Source organism: Phalacrocorax carbo, chromosome 3 (assembly GCF_963921805.1).
Source record: "Phalacrocorax carbo chromosome 3, bPhaCar2.1, whole genome shotgun sequence".
Taxonomy (NCBI): domain Eukaryota; kingdom Metazoa; phylum Chordata; class Aves; order Suliformes; family Phalacrocoracidae; genus Phalacrocorax; species Phalacrocorax carbo.
Window position 1 is genome coordinate 50,335,980 of NC_087515.1, and position 24,485 is coordinate 50,360,464.

A 24,485-nucleotide genomic window follows, 5' to 3' on the forward strand; every position below is an offset into this window, starting at 1 on the left:
TCAGATCACAGCTGGGAGGAATAAGGCTTCTAAAGACTTATTTCACAAACTCACTTGAATTGTGTGTGGTCTAATGCTGATGACCATTAAATGAATAAGAAAAGAATACAAATCAAAAACAAGTACAATTTTGTGTGTTGTTAGGCTCTTCTGAAAATAAAACCTCAAATTTTTCATTCTAAGTAAGCGACAATTGTGCTTTTGAGGTGCTTTCAAGCCTGTGTATACAAACAGCATGTCTCCTGATGATTATACAATCAACACTTTATTTCCTCTGCCAGAGTCTCCACAGGGGTCCTCTAATCTCCTTTTGGACACATGATGATCTCACCCTTAAAGCCTATATCCTTTCTACCAGTCTTTGAACCAGAGAGGTCTTTTTGGTTTACCACTGCCCTCCTAAACAAGCCAGCAGAGCTATTACAGACGCTCCCTCTCCAAGCTTCTTAAACTAATCCTACTTGCAAGTGAACAGAACAGGGAGCAGCAAGTATGCAGCCTCCAAGGACATCCCTGACCAAACAAGAACTGAGCTCAAGCCTCAGAGGTGGTAGGAGGAAGTTATGCTGTTTTCCAAGACATTCCCTAGTTTTGATAGGTTTAATTAATTTCTGATTAATGGCATATACTGTTAAATCCTGTTTCACACTATGCTTCTCCAGCAAGGGACTGATGGTTACACAAGGAAAAAAAAAAAAAGGCAAAAGAGAGTGGTAAACATTCAATATTATTTAATGACAAAAACAGGCCTTGCCCTCTTTCCCAAAATGCTACTCGATTAGGGCAGGGCACAAATATAAAGGCAGTATTTTCACCTTACTAACCTCACATCTGTGTTTTTTGTGAAAGTAACCACATTTTGGAAGACTAAAAATATAAATTCTTTCAAGAGTTATTTTCCCAAACCTGTTCTGAAGTCTAATCTAGCTTTTGCTTCCCCAAACGCAAAATCCTCATTTTGGAAGATTATTGATAAAACACAAGTAGAACTAGCCCTTCTGTTTGCTACTTGGAGGCATTAAGCAGTCCATTTCAGGTTTTTGACAACTTACTCTTTTTAGACAGAATTCTTCTTTTTCCTGTTAGGACTGGCATTTGGCTATTATATTCAGTTATGTAACAAGGTAGATGTTAAAAACCAGTAACTTTAAGCTCTTTTGCTCTCTGCAGACACTGATGAATGCAGAACCTCAAGTTATATATGTCAGTATCAGTGTGTCAACGAACCAGGAAAATTCTCATGTGTCTGCCCTGAAGGATACCAGGTAGTTGGAGGCAGAACATGTCAAGGTAAGTGTCCTCATCTTCGTAGTCTCAATACTGCATTATTAACACCAGTGTTTCAGGCAAGGCTAAGAATACTTGCTATCCAAGTGTTTATATTTCATGACAGGATTACCGTTATGTTAGTAAAAGATATGTTGATAAAGCATTTGATGATTAATTACATATCTTAATTCGTATTTGAATCCTTCAGCTCGAACTCTAAGTCCTTCATATTCCTAGGACAAAATTTCAGTCATTGCAACCCTGAGGTAAAACTTGTCTTAGATGTCTAGGTAGTGAGTCTGCTCACAGATAAACATCTCTGAAAAAAGATTAGGCCATTTTTTGCAGACACTAAACATGGCTTTATATCATGTTTCATTTTACAGAGGTTCCTAGGCCCAGCCACAGTAGAAATGAAAGACGTCTTTCCTCTGATAACAGGAGAAAAAAATGCAGCACTTGGGCAGCTTAGATAATTAGTGTTTAGAAAATAAATATTTTGGTCAGGTGCCACCAAATGCCAGAGTTTTGAAGTTTGCGGTTTTTTCCTCACTGGTGCTAAATATCTCTGCATTTTATTAGAGAATATTGCAGAACAACATATTAGGCACAAGAACCATTGTTTATGTAATCCAGAAACCAATTTAACAGTTATTATGTTTAGAAATAAATAGGTGTGCTAATCACTAGCAGAAGAGATGAGGAAATAACATTTTTGTTAATATTTTTAATAAAATTCAGATTAATTTCTTTCCCTTCTTAAGAACAGCAGTGATACTGAACATTGTGGGGTAGTTAGTTTGACCATCTAAAAATCTGTTTGTGCCTTCTGAGAGATTACATTTGGATAAACCCTTTCTGTGACTGTGTTAAATTGAGGAGACCATATAGGTAGATAGTAGCGGGGTTCGGGCACTGACAGGAAAATAAAGCATTAATACAGCACAAATCTGACAGTCCCCACCTCCATCCAGGGTTATTTTCCCAGGCAAGAAAAGGAAGCTCTACTTTGCACAAACAAGTTTTCATTATTCCTTTCAAAGCTATTTTAGTTAAAAAGTAGCCATTAACTAAGCATTTTAGTTAAACCATGAAACTTAGGCAGTTAAAAATGAGAACCTGCAAATGGCAGGAAGTCACAATCCTTCCCCAAAACCTTTTTCTTGTCTATAAGATGCCTTCCGGTATAAATCGGACTTTGCTAATTAGAAACTTCACAGTATTTCTACAGTTGCATTACATATGATTAATACATCTCTTTAGTCAACTAAAAAAATATTCAAACTTAATTAACAGTCAAACAAATTAATTCCATTTCTGCACAGAAATTTCCTTTATAGCCAGGCCCCAGAAGAGCAGGTAAAAAACAAGGAAACCTGTTGGGTTGCAACAGACAAGCAGGGAGCTTTTTTTGTTGTTGTTTTGAGGACATTGTGTTTGGGTTTTTTAGCAAACTCATTTCCATCTGCTTTGACACAGTCCCTTTTCCTTCCTCCTAGATATAAATGAGTGTGAGACTACAAATGAATGCAGAGAGGATGAAATCTGCTGGAATTACCATGGAGGATTTCGTTGTTACCCAAGAAATCCTTGTCAAGAGCCCTATGTCCTTACATCTGAGAAGTAAGAAAAAAATTAGCCCTTTTTTTTAGGATCATCCTCAACAGGCAACATGATCAAATACAACAAAAAACAAGTATGATTTCTTTACAACTATCATAGTTTCACCCATTTTTGTTTTTCAGCCGCTGTGTCTGCCCTGTTTCGAATGCCATTTGCCGAGAACTGCCTTACTCTGTCGTGTACAAATACATGAGCATCCGTTCAGACCGAACAGTGCCCTCTGATATCTTCCAGATTCAGGCAACCACGATTTACCCTAATACTATTAACACATTCCGGATCAAGTCTGGAAACGAAAATGGAGAATTTTACCTGAGAGTGAGTATTGGTGGGAGCTGGACCCTGAGCAGGGTATAAAGACCACTGGTGCTTCCAACATGTTATAACGCCTTTCCATTTTGACAAGTCCATCAAATGTTCCCATAAGAGTATCACAGCATCCTAAAGTTTATCAACCTTTTGATACTTCCTTATTAAATGTGCTTGGTTTCCAAGTTTTAAAAAGCCTTTTACTTCTCTGCCTAAAAACTCTAAACTGAGAAACAAACTGTTTCTTTCAAATGAATACAACCCTAGTAGCAAATCATAACTATTTAGTAATCCTGGTATCTGACATGGGTGTCACAATGAGATACCGCTATGCTTTTCACTCTGTACCAACACCCCATAGGAGAGGATTATAGAAAGATTCCTTGAACAATTACTTTTATTAAATTTCTCATTTTTGTGAAGAAATAACAAATAGCTTGTGATGGGGGCACTGATTTCTAGAGCAGTAAGGTCAGGCCAGCTTGCAAAGGTTTTGTGTTGAGACATACTTAAACCCTTATTTTCCCAAAGTGCTGCAACTTTCAGAAAACCACAAAAGTCCAAATGACTTGAAATAGCAGTATTTCCTGTTGGTATAATGCATTCAAGTAGATACATATGAACGAAAGTGTCTATAACATCTGCTTTTTAAGATTTTTGATGAAATCTTATTTTTCTTGGATTGTTGTAATATTTACAAATTCCCGAGACATCCTTTTTGCTTCATGTGGCTTTACACTCAGTAAAACAGAATGAGTACAAAAATAATTCAGAAATATATTAATTAGAAGGTTTTAATTTTTGTTTATTTTCTTCAAATTTGAAGATTGGGGGGGTTTTGACAATACATCCAAAAAGTGCCCCAAGATATCACATTGCCTATTTGCACCATGTTTCCCCAAGGAACAAGGAACTACTCATCTGTATCTCGCTTGGTCTGGTATAACCTATAATCTAGTGCTTTTCCCTGAATTTATTACACATCAAAACCCCACACCTACCCCCAAAATACAAACAGTTATTTCCTTTGAAAAGAACAAAATCACTCCAACTGTAGTTTGGGTTAGACCCCAAACTAGCCTCCAGACTGACTTTCTTTAGACTAACAGTTCCAGTCTTCTGTTGCCACCCAACAAGGAATTGCAGGCCCTAAGTAAGGAAGCATGTGTTTATTCCTGCCAAGGGACTGCAGTAAAAAAAGGCTTACTTAGGAGCTATTCCTATTGCTTTAGTGAAAGTCTGAGCTGGGTCTCAGATAGAGCAGATGGATTGGATTCATCTGTATACCCTACTCCTTTGACACGGTGAGAAAATACTTGCAGTAGGTAAAGGGAGAGGTGGAGTTTACCCTTTTATTATCATCTGTAAATAAAGCTGTTTAACAAACTAGCAGCATGCCACAGACAAGGCCAGTCAGCACTCCCCAGCAGCATGATCCCAGACTGGGAGAATGGCTTAGGATCAGTTCAAGATGGGGGTGTCAACAGGCACACCAGTTGCAGACATTCCCAGTGTTTGCAAGGGGAGCACAACTTCATCTGGAGCATGAGCCATGAGATAGACTTCCAGTTTCCCTCCACTGAACAAGCTATGTCACTGTTAAAGACATTAGGTCTCTCTTGTTTTACTTTTTCTCCATATATTTTAAAAGCTGATAGATGGGGATAAAAACAAAGACCATCCTGGGATAGATTACCACTTCACATCCTTCAGAAGAGTCAGCAATACCAGGAACAGATTTTGCAGTGCCGTTTATTCCTCTGAGCCCTGGTCAGGTAAAGTTTTCCCTGCAGCAAAGCCAGGTGTGAGATTAGTCGTGACCATTTAAAAAATGTTAAAAGAATACTCGCATTGTGTATCTGTGCTAAGAGAGAGCATTTTTATGGTGTAGTAACACACAAGCATTCTCTTGACGCAACTAGGAAATAATTTTAAATTTGACTGAATTAAACTTTGTTGTTGTTGTTCTTTCAGCAAACAAGCGCCGTAAGTGCAATGCTTGTACTGGTGAAGTCACTATCAGGACCAAGAGAACACATCGTGGATCTGGAGATGCTAACAGTCAACAGTTTGAATTATCGTACAAGCTCGGTGTTAAGATTAACAATAATAGTGGGACCTTATGCATTTTAGTGGTTTTCAATAACCTTTCACTGGCACTTAAAGCAGCCAAAGAATATTATCTTAAAGAAAGCACTTACTATTTTATTTATAGATTTTGCTCTCTTTTTTTTAAGGTTTGTTTAGTAAGTTGATATCTTTAATCCACACATTACACCTGTAATTCAAAATTAGTAGATGTGTTCCATAGTATAACATGGGCATTGTCACTTTCTGTATAAAGATTTAAATCTTTTTTTATTACTTTTCTTGGACTAGATACATACTACGCTTTTGTGTGAGAACTGTATGTTCATACTATCCTGTAAAACTTCACACACCCTTCCTAGCCAAATAGGTCATGCAATTAAAAGGTGATCTTCTGTGTTTTTTTTTATTTTAAATTCTAATGCAGCTACACTGACAATCTCAAAAACAAAAAAATTATATAGTATGAATGATACACAAAGTAACGGTTATCTGATAAAAAGAAGAAATATATTTTAGCTTAACTACTTCGTAATAGAAGATACAGTCAATAAAAATCTATTTCTGTAGACATTTATGTGCTATCAGTTGGTTTTTCTAATCGGGCTTGGAGGTAAAGTTACACTGTGAGAAATGTTTTGCATTGGGTTTTTATACATGGCTTGTGTTAACCGTACCGTGGAATGACATTCTGCTCTCTCCAAGAAAAATAGACCATAGGAAGAAAATTTCTCCAACTATGAAAGAAACTCCAAATGGAAAAATCACCATGCAGGGCACATGTGTCTGTGCTTTCTCCTGAGAACACTGTTGGTAGTTACTGGTTAGAGGGATACAGCATTGTCAGACAGAAGCTAACATGCTATTTTTCCAGAAATACTATGTTATAAACTAAGAATTGAGTGCATTTGCTTATTAAGTTATATCATTATCCAGCACTCGGTCCTGTTCCTGCTCTTACAACTCAGATGTATCATGTACAGTGTTCATAAAATTTATTTCTAATTCAAGGACTAATAACATCTTTTGTAATATGTAAAATCTTGTTTCTTGTTTAAAATGTAGTAGTTAATCCTTTGATGTACAAAATTTTTAATAAAGATCTCTTACCATTTAGTCTTTTTTGAGCTAGTTTATTAGCCACGTTAGAGGGCTGAATCGTCAGCGACTGTGGGAGTCGGCAAAGCCCCATCGAGTTCTACAGAGTCAGAATGACCCAGATCTCAGTTCATATAGTATTAGTTCGTGGAAGACTAAAAACACAATTCCTTTCTAGAAGGACAAACATGCTACTTCACATTTAAAAAAGAAAAAATATACCAACATAAATACATTGCTAGTTAGTTGCTGATGTACAGGAAGGAGCCTCTTTTCTACTTAAAATTCATTTTCTATAGAAAATATTTGTGAACAGTGCATACATCATACATCAAAAAAATCCCTCCTCTGGTGCAGACCCACAGACTCATATTTATCGAGTGCATCAATCACCCTCAGTGATTGCTTTCAGGGGATGTGCCCAAAGAAGCAACAAGCACAGCTGGAGAACTTGGCATCTGGAGGTCCTGCATGGCAAGACAGCAAAAATTGGCTCCAGAATATGACTTTGAACAGGCCACAACTGCTGTGGTTTAGGGTGACACATCCCCCACGCTCAGACAAATTGCAGAGCAGGACCCCATTATCCAATGATCATGCCTTCAGGAAGCTATTTGTGGCTTTAAACAAATACTTCATCTGCCAAAAGGGTCAGAGCACATGGTTGTGGCACAGGCCAAAAAAATAGTGCTGGTGCTGGGTCATGTTTTATTTGCCTGAGGCCCCAGAGCCATGGGGTGAGACCCCAGGTAGCCTTCATCGCTCTCTGCAGAGGAGCTCACCAGTACAAACCCAGTTGCTTTGTAGAGAGATTTAATTGCTGTTTTCCATGGTGAAAACTCTGATATAGAAAGTTTGGCTGGTGGGAAGCTCCTTCCTCTCCTCAGAGGGATTCCTCCCCATTCATCATCACTATAAATCTGCTTTGTTTGAAAGGCAGTTCCTCATCCCACACATGTATTGAGCGAAATGCCTCTGACCTCCTCCTCCTCCCTGCAATTCTTGTGGCAAGCAGCACATGCTCACCTCCACGCTTGGAATGTCAACTAACATTTACTCTCTATGTAGTCTGTCCTCACAGACAAGCCGTGCTGGCCCTCAACCATCCCCCTCTGCCCCTAGCATCAGCACTCTTCTTTTACACTGACTTTTAACTTCCCACCTGTTTAAATCAGCATTGCCCGTTCCAGAAACAATTGAATTAGTTGTTGTTTCTGGGTTTAAAATGGGGAGTTTCCTCTTGACAGATGCCCAGAGGAGACTGAAGTGGCTTTTCCTCCTTCAGTGCTGGGATTTGCAGGGCACCAGACTGGTCCCTGCAGTGAATTAAGCAGCCACAAATCATCCCTGACATCCCAAGCTACAGAGCTCTGCCCCAGGAATTTACCTTCACACTCTGCCAATATTTACACCACTTTCAACACCAGCACTTTTAAATCCTCCTTTTAAATATCTGCTTATCTGACAATGACCCAAAATTGATCATTGTCTATAGAAAAAAATAACATTTATATACTTATCAAATGTCATGAACAGCAGAGGCAGTTGTAGCTCGTACATGTGCCCAAGCCATATTCAGCCCACTCATTCCTCCACATCTCACGGTGCTCATAGACTTGGCTTAACCCATTTTATTTCCATACAAACTGTCCTGCCAACCATCCTGCTCCCCATCTGTTTGCAATATTCAGACCTATATAAGACCACTTACAGCCCAAATTAGCCAAGTCAGAGGTTATCACACAGCTCAGGAGCACAGATCCAGCCACGTGCCATAATATTACTATGGGTTGGTTGAGACCTAAACACAGTCGCTGGGCGTGGGCACCACTCTCCACGCATGAGAGTAATCATGGTGCTTTTATGGAAGCAGGGAGCTGAAATAACAGCGGCCCCTCCAAACCCAAACATGAGCAGGCAAGCAGAGCAAGCCAGGGACTACAGCAGGGCTGTGCAGAAATTGGAAGGGGGTGGTTGGTATTGTTTTGGATAGGGGTGTGGTATGTGATTGAGTGTGAGAGTGTCCAAAAGAAGCCCATAATCAAAATGAGAAGATGGTTCAGAGCCTGGAGAAGGAGAGCTTTTGTGCGCCACACTGTGCCAGAAAACCTGTGTGCCGTTAGGAGGGAAACCCACAGGTTCATCTGATTCTCCAGGAAAGTAGGACTTTGTACGCTCCTTGCAAAGGATATGGAGCTGCAGCAAACATGCAACAAGAGTTTGAATAACCACTTGGGTTAAAAGGGACACTGAAATCCCAAGAAATTATAAAATAGCAAAGTGTTTGCTCAGCCTTCACTGTATCCTACTGGCATGACCATTATCAATAACGCGCTCCAGGAAAGATTCTCATATAAATCTTTGTCACTGTTGGAGACAAATCTAAATCAGGATCACACGCAAAGTTTAATATATTCTCAGAAATAATAATAAAAAAAAAAACAGGGAGAAAAAAGTAAAAAAATAGGACTTTGAGTAAACAGAACTTAGGGAAATAGAAATGCAAGTTCATTCACTTCCCCGAGACCACCTGAACAGAGTGCAATGGGATTATTTTGTTTGGAAGGCTCACAAATGCAAGTTTATTGTTGAATCCCGTATCCATGACTGCAAAGAGTTGCTTATGTTTTGAATGATCATCCATGTTTCTAACTTTATAACTCTCCTATTAAAATACAGAACAGCTGCTGCCCCCGTCAGCTGTTCGGCATATGGAGCCCACCAGGGACAAAGCCCACTGTTAACATGGAGAATTATTTTTAACGCCCTCACATTTCTAAACCTCACCATCATCTCAGCAAAATGGCACGTTTCCACACTTCCCAGCTGGGGGAACACCTGCGTAAGGCAAAACTGAACTGTGCTGCATCTGGTGCAAAAACCAATTTTATTTCATCTGGCCAGCAGAAAAAGTTATCAGCCCCAGTGAACAGAAACAAGGCAAAAAGTTAACTGTGTTTTATATCTGGGGAAAAACAGATGTCTAGTTAAGATGTTTATACTGCAAACATTTCTGTATATATTAAGAGGAAAGAGAGCTGTTTAATAAAATGAAGGTGGCTTATAGTTGCCAAAGCAAATTTGAAGGACAGTACAAAAGCTTTTGTCATTTTTGCATGGGAAAAAATACAGTCCAATTTTATATTGATAGAGATTATGTACACTGAACAAGTAATTTTTTTAAAGCCATCTCAAAGTTAACTCCTTAAAACCTACCATTTACTGTGTATATTTGCTCAGCAGAAAAAGCTAGAAGCATTGTGTCACAACAATATGACAAAGTAGTATTAAAGGCTTCCTCTGATTTATCCTCTGGTGTCTCAGAAACCACCTTGACACTGGATTAGGGGCTACATGGCCAAGAATTACAGCAATACTGCCTACTGATCAAAACATTGGACTTAGGTGAGCTCCAGGTTTGGTTTGTAAAAAATATGGTCACACTGTGTCCACATGCTGTTTCTGCTCTTGCTTGAGAGCGAAATTATTTCACTTTCTGATCCAGAATCCCAACAGTCCCAGAAGAAACATCAGCACTCTGTATCTCTGCTTTCTCCCAGAAATATGTCTGGATAATTAATATTTTTTTTTATTTTAGTATTTTTTGTAATTTCTACATAACCACATGGCACATATTCATTCAAACAGGAGAAGCATTCCCAGTACCATGCTTCAGAGCAGACCTTTGAAAGAGAAAGATGCAGCTCTCAGCTAAGCACTTCACCAGCTCCTGCACAGCAAACACACACTCTGGTGCACTTTATTGCATAGCTTTAATGAAACATGCATTTTCCTCCCCCCTCAGAAGATACCCCCTAAAGCCTCGGCAGTTCTGGTCTACAAAAACTCCCTATGCACAGGCATGCACTATCACCATCTGTACACCCAAACAAGCATACAGAAAGGCTTTCAAATTTAGCAGCCTGCCAGCTGGGTTGACAAAAGTAACATATTTACTCTGAAATCACAATCATTAAAGTTACACAGACACCTCAAGGTCTAAACCCTGCCAATGCCACTCCAGAAACATCTGAACCTTTGACCACCTCCTCTTGAGGGTCACATTTTCTTCTTGCACTTTGAATGTTTCTGGAATATCTATGTGCAATATATAGGAATGTTTCCTATACAGAATATATACAACAAACACCCAAGTGGGAAGTCAAAAGAGCAAAATTCTTGCAGGCGGCATGGAAACTAGGAAAACAAACAGATTTTGGAAGCTAGGAGTAAGGGCTGCAGAGGGGAAGCCAACATACCAAAACAGCAGGGTAAAAGGCATTATTAAAATCAATAAGTCATCCTCTGAGAAGCTGAGGTTGTATATGAATGAGGAAAATAGAAATGTTCCTGAGATCTGGAAGGTCACACGTAAAAACAAACAAGGCAGGCCAAAGGAGCAACTTGCAAACGCCTGGACCAGCAAATCAAGCCCCTTCCAATCACAGCAAAAGCAACCTCCCAGGAGGCTGATGGGGCCAAGGCATGACCCACACATTAGGGGAATGAGGAAAAAAAAAAAGAGATAATAGCATGGCAGAAAAATGAAATGAAACTGTCTACCATGTTCCTGGAAGAGGAATTTGGCAATACCACCATGCCAGAGCTGTTCTTAGGGGCAATGTATCAAAGGACCTGCCTTGAAGTAAGAAGTGGATAGAAGAGGGGGAACAGGAAATTTTGCTAATGATATCCAGTTGTTCAGGTAAAGATGAGCATCCTCTGAAAAACAGGGCCTTTACAGTGCTCTGAATATTGAGCAAAAATGCCAAGTAAAACCAAAGGGGATAAATGTAAAGTGATGTGCATGGGGGAAGTTGTCCCAGCTTTATTTGATCAGCAAAGGCCTCTGAACTGACCACCAGCTATCAGGAGGATAGTGTGGAGGTTATGACAAGCCATTCAAAGGAAACCACAGCTCCAGAAAGCAAATCTGGCTCCAGGAATAACTGGGGACAGAGCAGGGAATGAAGCTGAGCATTTACACGGTTGTGAAAATCCACTACATCTTGAACACAGCATGCAGTTTGAGTCCCATCCCCTCAACCCCTTCTTACAGCATGCAGTTGGGAATGTTAAAGCTCAGATGAGTCTGAAAAAAAACTGCACAAATTCACAGAAAAGCCTCCCAAGACCCATTAAATACGTGGCTGTCCTGGACAGGAGCTCTTCCTCTGGCACCTGCGGGCGCAGGGGAAGCATTTGCAGTTTGTTATTAGCAGCTCCAAAGCCATTACACACCCTTGCCAGAAGCTCTACCATCAGCACAGTCTGTTATGATGCCAAATGCCTAAAAACTGAAAATCACACCAAAAGGAAAAAGGGACATAGCCTGCACAAAGCACTTTGATGCTATGGCAATCATTTGCATTAGTAGCTTTTTTTGTGTGGTTGCTGTAGTCAGTCCATGGTGAACTGCCGGCACCAGATTTGGTGACCAGCTGTTGTGCCCAGCTCAGCAGTGGCCACAAAAGCGTTAAAGCAAACTCCACGAGCATCAAACACTTGCAAATAAAGTCAGCTTCAAGGGAGAAAAATTTAACTTCTGCCCAGTTTAAAGGTGCTGCCTGGGGGAAGGTAGCAGGAAACAGATCACTGCAAATAGTTGTGTTTCTAGGAAAGCTGTTTCTGGACACGATTATTAGACATGGATTGACCCTTGAAGTGATTCAAAGCCTGAGGCTGATGTTTGCGTTTGCTGCTTTCTCTTCCTGTAATGAACCAGGTTCCAGACAATTTTGTAACCCAGGGTTGGTCTAAAGACTATCCCCCTCAATATTTAGTAGCGCTGTTTTGTTTCATGAGAGCTTTAAAAACTGGCAAAGGTAGGTAGGCAGTGGAAAACATGAAGCAACATGCCAAGCACTCACTGCGAGGCCGGTGATTTTGTACTAAAAACCAAATCACAAGGATCAAAATAGTAACATGAAGCTTTAATGGGGTCAAAAGATTTCTGCCTTTGCTCTCATATGCTGAAGAGGGAAGACCTAAACTATACAGTGAACATCTCCAATAAAGGGCTAAATTTTCATGGATGATCAAGTAGTAGTTTCTTCTAAGAGATCACAAAAGGCTGCAGTTTCTTCAGTGTTCTGCAAACACAGAGCAGATCAAGCTGACATAAGCTTACGTCTTACTGCAAGCCAGACTCATGCATCATTTTCCCCACTAGTGCTGTGAAAAATCAGACTGAAACCACAGTGAAACCTTTGAACGAGCATCACATTTTGAGAGCCCTCTCCATCTCTAAGCAAACTGGCTCTGGTTCAGCTTCGCACTTTTATCGGGAAGCTGCCCCTTCAACAACACTCTCCCCCACTGCTATACAGTAGAGACATTGCTGGCTGTTACAATTTCCATCATACCAGGTTGAAAGCTGTCCAGTTCCATCACAAGTAAACATTTTTCAGGAATATGGTTCCTTGCCCATTTTAAGAGTTTTTTCCCCCCATTTCTGGCATTGGCAGAAATTAAAAGGCCATTAAAAGGGGACATTCTTGTGAAGAATATGTAAGGAAGTAAACTTGCACTTTGCACAAAGGCTGTTTGCACACAAGTGTAAAGAAGAGCTAGAGAGGCATAATTTTCACATCAGGGCAATCAAGGATGAAAATAAAGCGCTCCTGAAAGATCATGCACACATACACATTACAGACATACGATACATACATGCAGTGCTGATATGTAAAGAAATAAGGATCCCACCCATACCAACATCCCACTCAAATCCACCTGCCCACAAAGTACCAGGATGATTAAAACACATCTCTAAGCTGGCAACTTGTTGGCACTGTCTTCTCCTATCATAAAGTTAGCAGTTGAGTCATTATTCATCTTGACTTAGTTTGATGCTTGTACCTAGGCCAAAAACCCTAAACAAGGCTATTTTCAAATGTTAAGTCCAGTAGCTTGGTATGTCTTTTTCTTCCCCATACTGTCGGAAGTGGCATAAGCTCTAACCGGCTTGTGAAAAACAACAAAATACATTTGTAATGTTTTCAGATTCTGGTTTTAAGCATCTATTACTAAGCTTCCAAGATAGTCAGTCTGAGCACCAGGTGCTCAGAGCGGGGTGGAGAACCCTCAGATCACTCTCACCCATCTTTAACACGCCTTTTCAATGGCAGCATCCCGATACATCCTCCACTGCGGCCTTTTCTTGCCTAAATTCAACCCTTCCACTGCTGTGACATTGCTGCAGGGATATATTCCATCTCTGGTCAGTAAACTATTTCTTCACCTTTGGGCTTACCCAAATTTGCAGACACTCATTCACTTGGGATCAAAGCTTTTGCTCCGATTGCTCTAGACCACCACCACCCAAGCTGAAAACACTGTGCTTCAGCGGGGCAAAATACTATCTAGATGTTTAGAAAGATCAGCCTGGCTCTGAATATTAGACAGTGCTTTCAAGCAGTGTAAGATTTTTTGTTACAAGGGGGTGCTTTCTCACACCACAGGCCCAGAAATCCCCCTGATCGGCTATGCAACCTGGGGTATTTCAACAGCTGTCCTCAGCAGATGCTTCCTGAGGTTGCCTGGAGTCTCAAAAAGGATGTAAAATATTTGTAGTAATTCCCTGAACAAACCCAAGAGGCTTCCTCGAAGCAGAGTCCTCAGCTCTGTTGACTTGTGTTTTTAAAAGGTAATATAAATTCTACTTACACTGGTTTGTTTTGATGTTGAAAATTGGTCTCCATAGACATGGTTGAAATCATGCCCTGAAGCGCCGAGGCTGGAGCCAACAACCACACAGCCTTTCGCCAGTACAGATCTGAGGAGGTTTTAAAGGTGTAAATGCCATCCCACCCGCTGCAGAGGGACTGGGAGAGTGCAGAGGAAACCAGGCAGGGACAGGGTGCCCCATTGCAGAGGAAAAAGCCACAGCTGTGGCCACCCAGACACTGGGTAAAATCTGTGGTGTTCCCCTCATGTCACCCCCCAACACAAAGCCCCATCCCACAGCTCACACATTTCCTTCACCAGGCATAGGCAAGGGGGCAAAAAGCTCTAGAGAGCCCACGGGAAGCCTAAAAAATTATTTTTATTTTCAAAACCCTCATTGCCCTGCAGAAGCTCCCTCAAAGGCTGACAAGCAGCTAGGACCGTGGTGGTGCTTGCCAAGCAGAAAGAGCAATAAAAAGAAATGAGGGTAAGACAAACAGGGGGAATATATGGAGAAATGACAAGTAGAGGGTTTTATATGGAAATTTATATCGAGGGTAACATTCCTGTCTAACACAAACGTTTTAATACTTCCGGATGCAAGCCTCAAGCCAAAAATCCAATGAGGTCTGTTGTTACGATAGTGCTTAAGTTCAGGGATGCTGAACGTTTTGCAAGAGCTACAGGTTTTCTCAGAGCCAAAACCCATCCAGAGCAACAACAAAAAAAGCTTTTAATTCTCCCCCATAACCCCACCACGCTGTCCCAGCATGAAATAATCACAAAGCAGAAATGAGTCCTGAGGCACCAAACCGCCCAACTTGATTTGAACATTGGGATGCACAGACCACTGCAAAACCTGCCCGCCCCATCCCGACTGGAAGGGGGGAAAGAGAAAAAAGGCAGAATATTACCTATTTTTGAGAAAACATTATTATACACTGTTTTATTCCCCCTTCCAGCTCCAAAACTGCTTCTGCTGCCTGCCTCCATCACCCTGGGGATGGTGCCACAGCCTTCCCTGCCACCGCAAAGCCCAGGCAGAAAGCAGCCATCGAGGATTTCCCTGAAAGGCTGGCTCAGTTTCGAACAAAGCGCAGGATTACTCCGCCGAGGGCGATATCAGGCTGAGATCAAACCAGGAGACACATTCCCCAGGTCAGCAATGCAGCAAGCGTGAGCTCACACGAGCGATAAACTGTTCAGAACAACTTGTCCCAGAGAGCTGCTGCTCCTCCACTGCTGCCAAGGCCCATTTCTGCTTGGTTTATGCACTATGCCAATTCCTCCCATATAAGATTAAGCTGCCTTGAGGCAATTTCAACTTACACATCTGATATTTTGAGCATTTTCTATGCTCTGCAGCTCAGGAGCCGGCACAGCCCATGTACTGCCACTTCCCCTTTTCACCTCGTGTCACCCTTGCAGAGGCATGCATTCCCATTAAGTGCTCACACACCTTTTCTGGGACTTTGAAACATCAAAAGGATAATTCAAGGAACTAACATTTCGCTGAAGAGCAGAACTGAGCCATCAGTGCCATGTAGCTCAACTCTGCAGGGGCATCAACCCGATAGCAAAGTGCATAGGACCTATTTGCTTAGATACGTCCATCATACTGAATAATAGCTTCCCCTTCTGAGACTGTTCCGGGTTTGTTAAATCCTATTAGTTTATCACAAGTACCAGTAACATATTCTAGAAACAAATAAATGAGTTTTTAAGCCCAAAAGCTTAGTTTCAAGACCATCCTGGGCAGCCCCAACTTAGAAAGGCAGATACCAAATTTAAAAAAAAAAAAAAATCTAGAAAGTCTCCAAATTCCTTATTTGTTTACTTATCCAACTACACATGAATAATTTCAGTCTAGCACAGGCCTGTTTGGGTGCCAGATCTTGTTTGCAAGTCTGCTCTGTGAAAGGCAATTGTACAGTTGAACTTGGATGCTATGCAAGTATCAGCTGGCTATTAGCATTAATTGCTACACATTTTTTCAAAAAATTAGATTAAATATAAAGCTCAATGCCTGCGGTTGTTGCTGGTTACTACTGTGAGGAACACAGTTACGAGTACACAACTGGTTGGACTCAAATTATAAATAAAATTAAAATGCTGAATTTACCTAGCCAGAACAGTAACTTTTATTTTATGGAGATGTGTTTTTCTGCATTAAATCCAATTTCTGTACACTTCTGTGTTCACCAACAAGATGGATAGATCTAAAAGGACACTGGTGTGCAGAGCAACCACGATCATTGTGATTCACCTCAAAACAAAAAAATTTTGCAGGTGCATCTCCAAAGCCATTGGTTAAACCATCCAGATGAAACAGAATTGTTTAACAAAGGAAGTTATAAACAAGACTATGGAAAAGCAGGGGAGGAAAGAAACTTCCCGAGGATTTGGCATTATTCTTATTAGTGATGGCTGCATTCATTTTGCCTCATTTCCAATGTAGTCAGAGATTCAAATAAAACTTGAACACCATCTGTTTGCCATGATCCAGGGACAATAAAGATTGGAGACCAGAAATCATCAAGTTGGCAACAGTTATACAAACGGATTGTATAGGCAAAAATCTATGTATCAGACCAGGTCTGGGATCCGCGAGAAAGGCTGCTGTCTACCCATAACACAGAAAGTTTTCCTCTAAATGCAAAAACATTTATAACTGAATCAGCACTGGATTGGTGGGAAGAATATATTTTCAAGAAAAAATTTACAATAAATTTTTGCAACTGTAATCAGTTCCTCCATGAAAAGAATCTTTGATCAGGTGTGTGGACCAGCAAGGCAGAGCACTGGCTTTACAGCAACTGGTGAGGAATAGTTTGCAAAACATTTGCCTGTCAACCCCGACTATAACTATACAGATCAGTATACTCACTATCTCCAGTGTCTTTATCATGAAATAAGAAAGTGCTTCTCTTTGCATTTACGAAGCTCTCAGAAATCAAGACACCTGCTGAAGATTTTTAGAAGGTTGGCAAAAACAGGAACATTAAAACTCCATACTCAGGAACTCCACTTAAGTAAATCAGCTGAATAAAATACCCAATAAAAGCACAAAAATCTAAAGCAAACTTCATTGTGATAACTGAGTTTAAGGATGCTATATGGCAAAGCTCATAACAAATCACAGCTGAAGCTTTCCTCCGCAGTATTATTTAGGGCAGGTTTCACTCCACTTATCTCAGACAATACGAACAAGATGCACATTTTCATTTAGTATGGGGAAATCTGTGGGCAACAGGTGGGCTGAGGAAGTGTAACTCAATTTGGAGGCACAGTTACAGTGCATGTGCACTAATACTTCATTTTCCTTCTCACAAACATTTGTGCTCCTAATTTTGTAACCAAGATTTGCACATTTCCCTGAGTGAGAATAAATCCATGCAAGCCTTTGCTCTGACATTTGTTCAGCATTGAGACCAAACTCTATCCCAGCCAAAATCAGTGCAGCCAGGCACACAGGGTGTCCCATCCCATCCTTCTGCCATCAGAAACACATGTCAGGGGACACACAGGTGGGCTCCCACCAGCCCCTGGCCCACCTCAGGCATTTCAGGACGGCAGCACATGTCCTGCCAAGCTACAAGGGTGAGGCTAGGAGATGCCATCACCAGATGCCTGGTCACAGAAGAGAAATCCCCTCCAAGAAGCATTAACTACCACCCGCCCAGTAAAAGGCAGTGCTGAACAGACATCCCAAATTGTCACAAATGCACCTTTAGCAGTATTTTAGTGCAATCCTCAAAAGCATATTCCCTCCTGCATGTAAGCAAGGCACAGGAGCCACTGGTGTTCAGGGCCAGCCCTGGCCAGGGATCCCACTGTGGAGGCCAACAATTCCCAAACCTTGCAGAGTTGGCCAAGAAATTAGATTTTATTCCAGCTCAGCCACTCAGGGTGAGAGGCTCACAACCTCACAGATGCTTTAAATCTTTCCCAGGGTCAAAAAAATCAGCCCTAGCCTCAAAATTTTGTGGCATGGCAAGTCAAACTCCTTTACAGAGCAAAGCAGGAAGAGAGGATTTTCTTTGCATCATTTTATCTGCACAGCCTCCTTAGAGGCTGTGTGTTTGCTGGTGCCCATCAGCGTGTTGCACTGTACCACTGTTATATGTGGAAGTTGCTGTGCAAGTACAGCTGACCATGCACTACTGCCAGGCAGGCGTCTGCAGAAAGTAAAACAGCTCAAAAAAAAAAGAAAAAAAGGAGAGATGAAACTCATGCAACTAAGGTTTTAGAAAATGCTGGTTACAGTGCATTTAAGAAACATTTTGAATCAATGCAATTAAAACCTCTAACACACACATACCCACAACAAGATTACAGAGGTAACCTGGACTTTTTAACATTTCCTTTTGCACACCTGGCCACAAAACCCAAAGCTCCCAGCATCTCTTCTGCAGGAAAGCTCACATGCACGCATGGATGATGTGAGTGGGTTGCGGTAACAGCCAGGCTATAAACGACACAATCAGGAGATGGGTCTACATGGCATGAGCTTTTGATAAAGCAGGACAAAGTTTTTATTAGCATACTTTTACAACTACTCCTCTCAAAAGTAGAAGTATCAGACCAAAGCAGGTTCAGGAAGAACATACAAGAGATTTCTACATGATAGCTTGTTTGTCAATCATGGCAGGGGAAGAATTGCATCTGTTTGAGGATTTTGCAAGTAGAAACTACCCAACAAACATTTGGAAGTGGAAAATAGGTGTAACCCTAAAGGAGGGGGGAAAAAATCACTGAGAGAAGATTAAGTAAACAAGAGTACATAGCTGACATGACACACTGGATATTGCTACCCTGAGTTTGTGTGTTTATAGAGCCTGTACACCCATAATCATTTTAAGATCTTGAAAACAGCAGTAACAATTAAAAATAATTTAATAATAGGTGGGGTTTTTTTTTCAGAATTGGGGTGTAACCTCTGAAGCCAAAGGCAGAGGGTTAGAGTATCACCTGTCCTGGGAATTATCTGCTGAGAGTTGTTGAGAAAGATCAGTCCAGTGACACAGAGTTAAAAATCAGAGTGTACCACGGAGAAGCTCCTGGTTTTCCTTTAGATGCTTTTCACACCCACTGTACAAAGAGTTACAAATAACTTACAAAAGTTAAATTTGGGGGGTTGGGATGTTCTTTGGACAGGGTGATGCCAGAAAAAAAGCTCAAGGCCAAACACATATTACAAACTTAAATGAGATACATCAAAGGTTGAAGTTGAATCACTGAACTGATATCAGCTATAGAGCGAATGCCTGTCACCCTGAGTGAAAGTATCCCCTTCCTCCACTACTTTGACTTCTGCAGCTGCTGTTACTCTATTAAATATTTTATACATTTTCTTCTACACATTTCAGGTACCAAAACACTGTTGACTATGCCTAGTTTTACATGGCAGAAACCCTTATGACTATTAACATATACCACTATTCTCTTACTACTTTTACTAATAATGCTGGCATTTTTCAAGCTAGTTGCAACTTGTGTCAGCAACTGTACAAATTAAACACCACATACCTAATTCCTTTGCTAACCTTTCTTTCAACAACACAGCAACGTGCTAGTATAACTACAGTAAGTGTTGATGGGATTTATAACCGGGTCCTGACTATAAATCATATTTTTATCAGCCTTAGAAACTTTTTATTGCTTTTTTCATCCTTCATGTTACAGGAATATGTGCTATCTCCTTTGAACAGGAGTATGTATTATCAAGGTGTAAGTCTTATTACATCCCCCAAAAGAACACAGGTTTTGTTCTTTCTCCTAAGCAAAGAAATTCGATGTAAACTTTTAGGGATTCCAACAAGTCATTTGAAGAAAGACGTTTATTTTGGGTCTATCATATTTGTGTTCATTGTAAAATTTGAAAGCTCCATACAAAGGGCTTGACCCAGCCCTGCCAAAATCAGTGACATGTGTCACAGCAAGAGGATGGAGCCAACGCTCTGGAAACAGATGAAGGACATGGCACAGGTTGACAAACTGCTCGATCATTAGCTCTTAATTTAAGCTTAGACCCCTTTTACAAAGCAAGTGAGTGAGAACAGCAAATAAACCCATATCAGTCACCACATCCACACAGTTCCCAACTCCTATTTATAGTTTTACTTTGAAATCAGAGAGAAAAATGCAAATCATCATGCCAAGGGGGAAGAGGGGGAATGGATACAATCCATAGGACTGTAAGCTTTAAGGCTGCTGCCTTATTTCAACAGTGCCATCCACCACACCCACAGCACTGCTGCAAGTTCAGATTCTGTCAACATCCAAATTTTTACAATATTTCAAAGACATTTCCCTTGAGTTTCGTAGACAGCAAAAATTAAAAGGATTCAATACCTAAGAAGCTTTAATTATTGGCAAGTTGTAGGCAAGCAAGCATCTCCTGTCTTTCCCCCACTCCTGATTTTTACATTGCATCCTCCTGTCCTTCTCAGAGAGTCCTTTTCAGAGCATTTCTGTATGGCACCATCAGCAACTTTGAGGCTTCTAGAGCTCTGCTCTGGGTTAGAGCAGCCCTATTAATCACTGTCTTGTCTTTTTATTCTCTTACTTGGAAATGTTTTTTAAAATTAAAACACCAGGTTATAAGAAAGCACATCCAATGTGAAAGCCTAAGTCATCATTAAAAAGATATTTCAAAATGTCACATCCACAGCTAAAAAATCATAGCTAGATTTTCAAAGGATTTGAAAAGTTCTAAATTTACCTTTTTGATTGTTTTCATGCCATCACTTGACACAACACAGATGAATCGCACTCCACCTTCGAATCGCTCATCTTCACCTCATGCTCCATCACCAACTTGAGCCATGCCATCAATCCTTATCGCTGCCTTCCTCCTTATCATCTTGCATAATTACCACCTCTCTTACTCATCCTTTTGGTGCGTTAATCCCCAACACAAAGCCTTTCACATTGTCTCGTACCAACAGTCCCGCAAGGTGTTCTACGACAGAGACAGACCCCAAATCCGCAGCCACACTCCCAAGCAGAGCAGTGGCCAAAGGGATTTTAATGACCCAAAGGCATCCTTGCATGACAGCAAGAAACAGCTTAAGACAGTTCATGTTTCTCCCTAACAGAAATAGGAAAGCAGTAAAGGAAATACATCAGGCCTTGAGGTTATAATTTCTTTAAAATTTGTCAAAGACTTATGGCAATAGCAAGTACAGTTCCACTAGCTTATGGGATACCACACAGGAAAATCCCAGACAATAACTGGTTTTGGTTTTTAAAATGCATATAAAATATCTTTATCTTACTTTACACACATTTTCTTTGCATTACATGCTGGATGAGACAGTTATTTACCCATCAAACAAAGATCTTCCCTTCATTTTAGAAACAACCTTCCCAAAAGGGTGCACAGTTTTTAGCCCTGAGCGAGTAATTCAGGGCCTCAGGTCAGTTGGGACCTAATTGTATTCCTTGGTACTTATTAAGATAGGAATTATTATAAAATTATGATAAAATTATAATGCACTACCTCATAGGTTGGTACCGAGAGGGGCCCCATGTAATGCTCAGCACTCAGATGGAATTTTGGGGGAGAGGTTGCCCGAGTACAAGCCATTTTAACTTGGGCACCCAAAAACGAAATTGACAGTAAACGAGCACACACATCTGGAGGCTTTGTGCATTACATATGATATTCACTTACATTTCATTTTAAACTAACTGAAAATACAGGTCACAAAAGTAATTTGTTGTGTTAGGAGTGGTGCTACTTAAGTTTTGAAAAGAGGGATCTAAAACCTATCCCATACAGGCAGAGTGCTTTTGCATTTATTTTTGTTAAACTCCGGCTGTTTGGTTAAGAACACAGCATTGAACGCTAGGAGTTCACAAAAATGCCTGAACAGGTTTAAAATCACACCTCTAGGTCCTCCTTTTTGAACCATGGACTTAGTGGCTCTTCAGCTACTCTTCACTCCTGTTGCACACAAAGGAAAGAGCACCATCGCTTGTAGAATTCATAAAATTTACCATTTGTGTAGATTTTCCCCTTCACTTCAAACAAAAAAAATATTTTTGAGCCACTCATTCATCCCTGCAAGTTCAATATTGCTCATATTTTGTATGATCGCACTGAAGAGGAAAGCTAGGGATTTATCCTGAGGATTACAGAGCTATGAAGTAATATGTAATGAAAACCAAACTGTTGCTTTCTATTATTCCACAAATATTCAGTCTATCTTCTGAAGTTTCCAAGGAAGCTGTGGAGGAGTTGCGTGGGCAGAAGCTGCACTCTGCGGGCATCGCCTAAAACAGCTGGAACCCAGCTCAGACTGCAACAGGAAAAGCATTTCACTTGGTCAGCTAACCAGTGCCATCATATGGCAGAAGATTAAATAGAGAAAGACGCACAAAATAACTCATTTTAGGGTCTTCTGCTGTCCAGGGAGCTTGCTGCAAATGTGGACAGCGTAGCCTCAATTTCTTCACTACAGAAATGTCAGGGCATGATAAGACCCCACCCTCAGGGGTCTTCCAAAAAGACTCCAGCAAAGGTATGTAGCACAACAGATCATCTCTGAGATGAAAATGTGATGTTTCACACTGCTCTGGAGGAAACACATTGGTATCCGGTGAACTGTTCAAAATCAGTAACTCTCACTGTAGTTGCCCATCCCTCTAGTTTTCTAGAGAGGCCAAAAATGATTAAGGGACACATCTTAAAGAAAAAGAAACTTTTGTCAGAAGAAGAAACTTTTAACGCCTTTCACTGAGCTCTGCAAGGCATCATCTCAGCCAAGATTTAGGATAACAAGAGAAGGCGATTTCCAAACTTTAACAATGGAACCAACCAAGACCTACAGGGTCACGGCTGCACTGCTTTGGTAGATGCTCTCTATTCCTGCTTGGTGGGATTTCTTTAATAAGAGGCTCAACATTTTTCCTCCAACCTCACCAACTGCTGCCTTAGCTAAAGGGGACCACTTTCCCACACTCACTTACACCTAGTGGTACTTGCCCAGCTTTACAAATTACTCCATTTACAAATTTCCCCCACTTTACAACATTCCTCCTTTTTCTAACCCAAGAGTCCTCATTTGTAACAACACAACAAATGAGGAACAAGCATTTCAGGTCCATCTACTCATTCTTTTTCTCTGTCCAATCCCATGAGCATCCCCTAGCTCCCCATCACGAGCCTCAGCCCCAGCTTGATACCCACCTCCAAAGCATATTAACGATTTCAAAAAGGGCATTTACTTCAAAGACGCTATATGAATATACTTAAAATAAATGTTTGCAGAATCTCAAATGCTACACCAAACAGGCCTATGTATGTACTCTGTCAGTAAATACACATGTTGTGATTACATTTTATCCATCACTTAAAAGCTAAGCACAAATACCTTCTACATCTACATGTCTTCTGTACATCTAGGTTTTGTTATTTAACTAAAGTAAACTCCATTCAATTCTTATCAAGCCCTCCTCAACTTTACTCAAAATAGCCATCTCCAACCTTACACTGCTCATGCAGAGATCACCCACCTTCCTCCACACTAAACCACAGGCTGAGGCAACCAGCAGAGCACAGGAGTGGTACCCCACGCAGTACTAAGCATTAGGGGACTGTAACGTGAAGAAAAACAGGACCCCATACAGTAACACCACCTGTCCCTAACACTGACCAGAAATATTTCTGTTTCCAGGGGAGCTGGTGAAAGAGAAAGCAGCTCAACAGAAAGTGGCATAAGACGTGATGGTGACTCCTTTGGAAGGACAGACTTTGTTCCAGGGAGTATTTTCCTTTAAGCAGGGGATGGAAATATTCATTAACCTGGACTTAAAGCATCAGATTAATTGAATTGAGGTGGCTTCAACTGCCAAAGGACCCAAATCCACAATTGCCAGAAACATGAGAGCTCCACTTCAGTAATTGCCCAAGGACATTAAAGTTTCTGGAAAGAAGAATTACAAACCACACCTTTATTTCCAAGAAATATAGAGTGTTTTCTATCAGCATGTACAACAATTTCTATTAGCAGCAGACAGGTATTCCCCATCATCCCGCAGAACTGCTCTTGTGATCGCACATTAACATGTTTTAGCCAAAGTCTATGTGCAGCTACAAAGTCCCTGCAGCTGAGCGCAGAAGTTTTCAACAGAGACCCTCAGTTTTAAAGGCCGCTCCCACCCTACGCACCTGCTCAGCCCATTTTTAACCTGCCAGAAGACTGCAAAAAAACCCTAGTTGTCCAAATTTTTTTGCATAAATCATATCTTAAAGCTGTCTTGTTGGCTGAACATCATATCCCATACACCAGCAGGATACCTTGGTTGAAAACAGGTTGCTGAACAAGGAAGTCTTTTATTCCCAACTTAATACAATAGATAGTACAAAGGAGAGCCTAGGTAAACATGAAAGAGTTGCATTCCACTTGTTCAAGTAAGAAACCTGT

At 40.8% G+C, this 24,485-nt stretch overlaps 1 protein-coding gene and 1 long non-coding RNA gene across 3 annotated transcripts in view; one reads left to right on the forward strand and one right to left on the reverse strand.

Annotated features, from left to right (window-relative positions):
- Positions 1-6,405, forward strand: part of EFEMP1 (EGF containing fibulin extracellular matrix protein 1) — a 49,595-nt gene extending 43,190 nt beyond the window's left edge. For both annotated transcript variants that reach the window (XM_064446864.1, XM_064446865.1), the window contains exons 8-11: positions 1,171-1,290; positions 2,769-2,892; positions 3,015-3,210; positions 5,176-6,405. In XM_064446864.1, coding sequence (XP_064302934.1) covers positions 1,171-1,290; positions 2,769-2,892; positions 3,015-3,210; positions 5,176-5,334 — 599 coding nt within the window. In that variant the 3' untranslated portion in view covers positions 5,335-6,405. The remainder of the gene's footprint in view (positions 1-1,170; positions 1,291-2,768; positions 2,893-3,014; positions 3,211-5,175) is intronic.
- The window catches only part of LOC135312549 (uncharacterized), a 184,111-nt gene that overhangs the window by 152,931 nt on the left and 6,695 nt on the right, over positions 1-24,485 (reverse strand). The window lies entirely within an intron of this gene.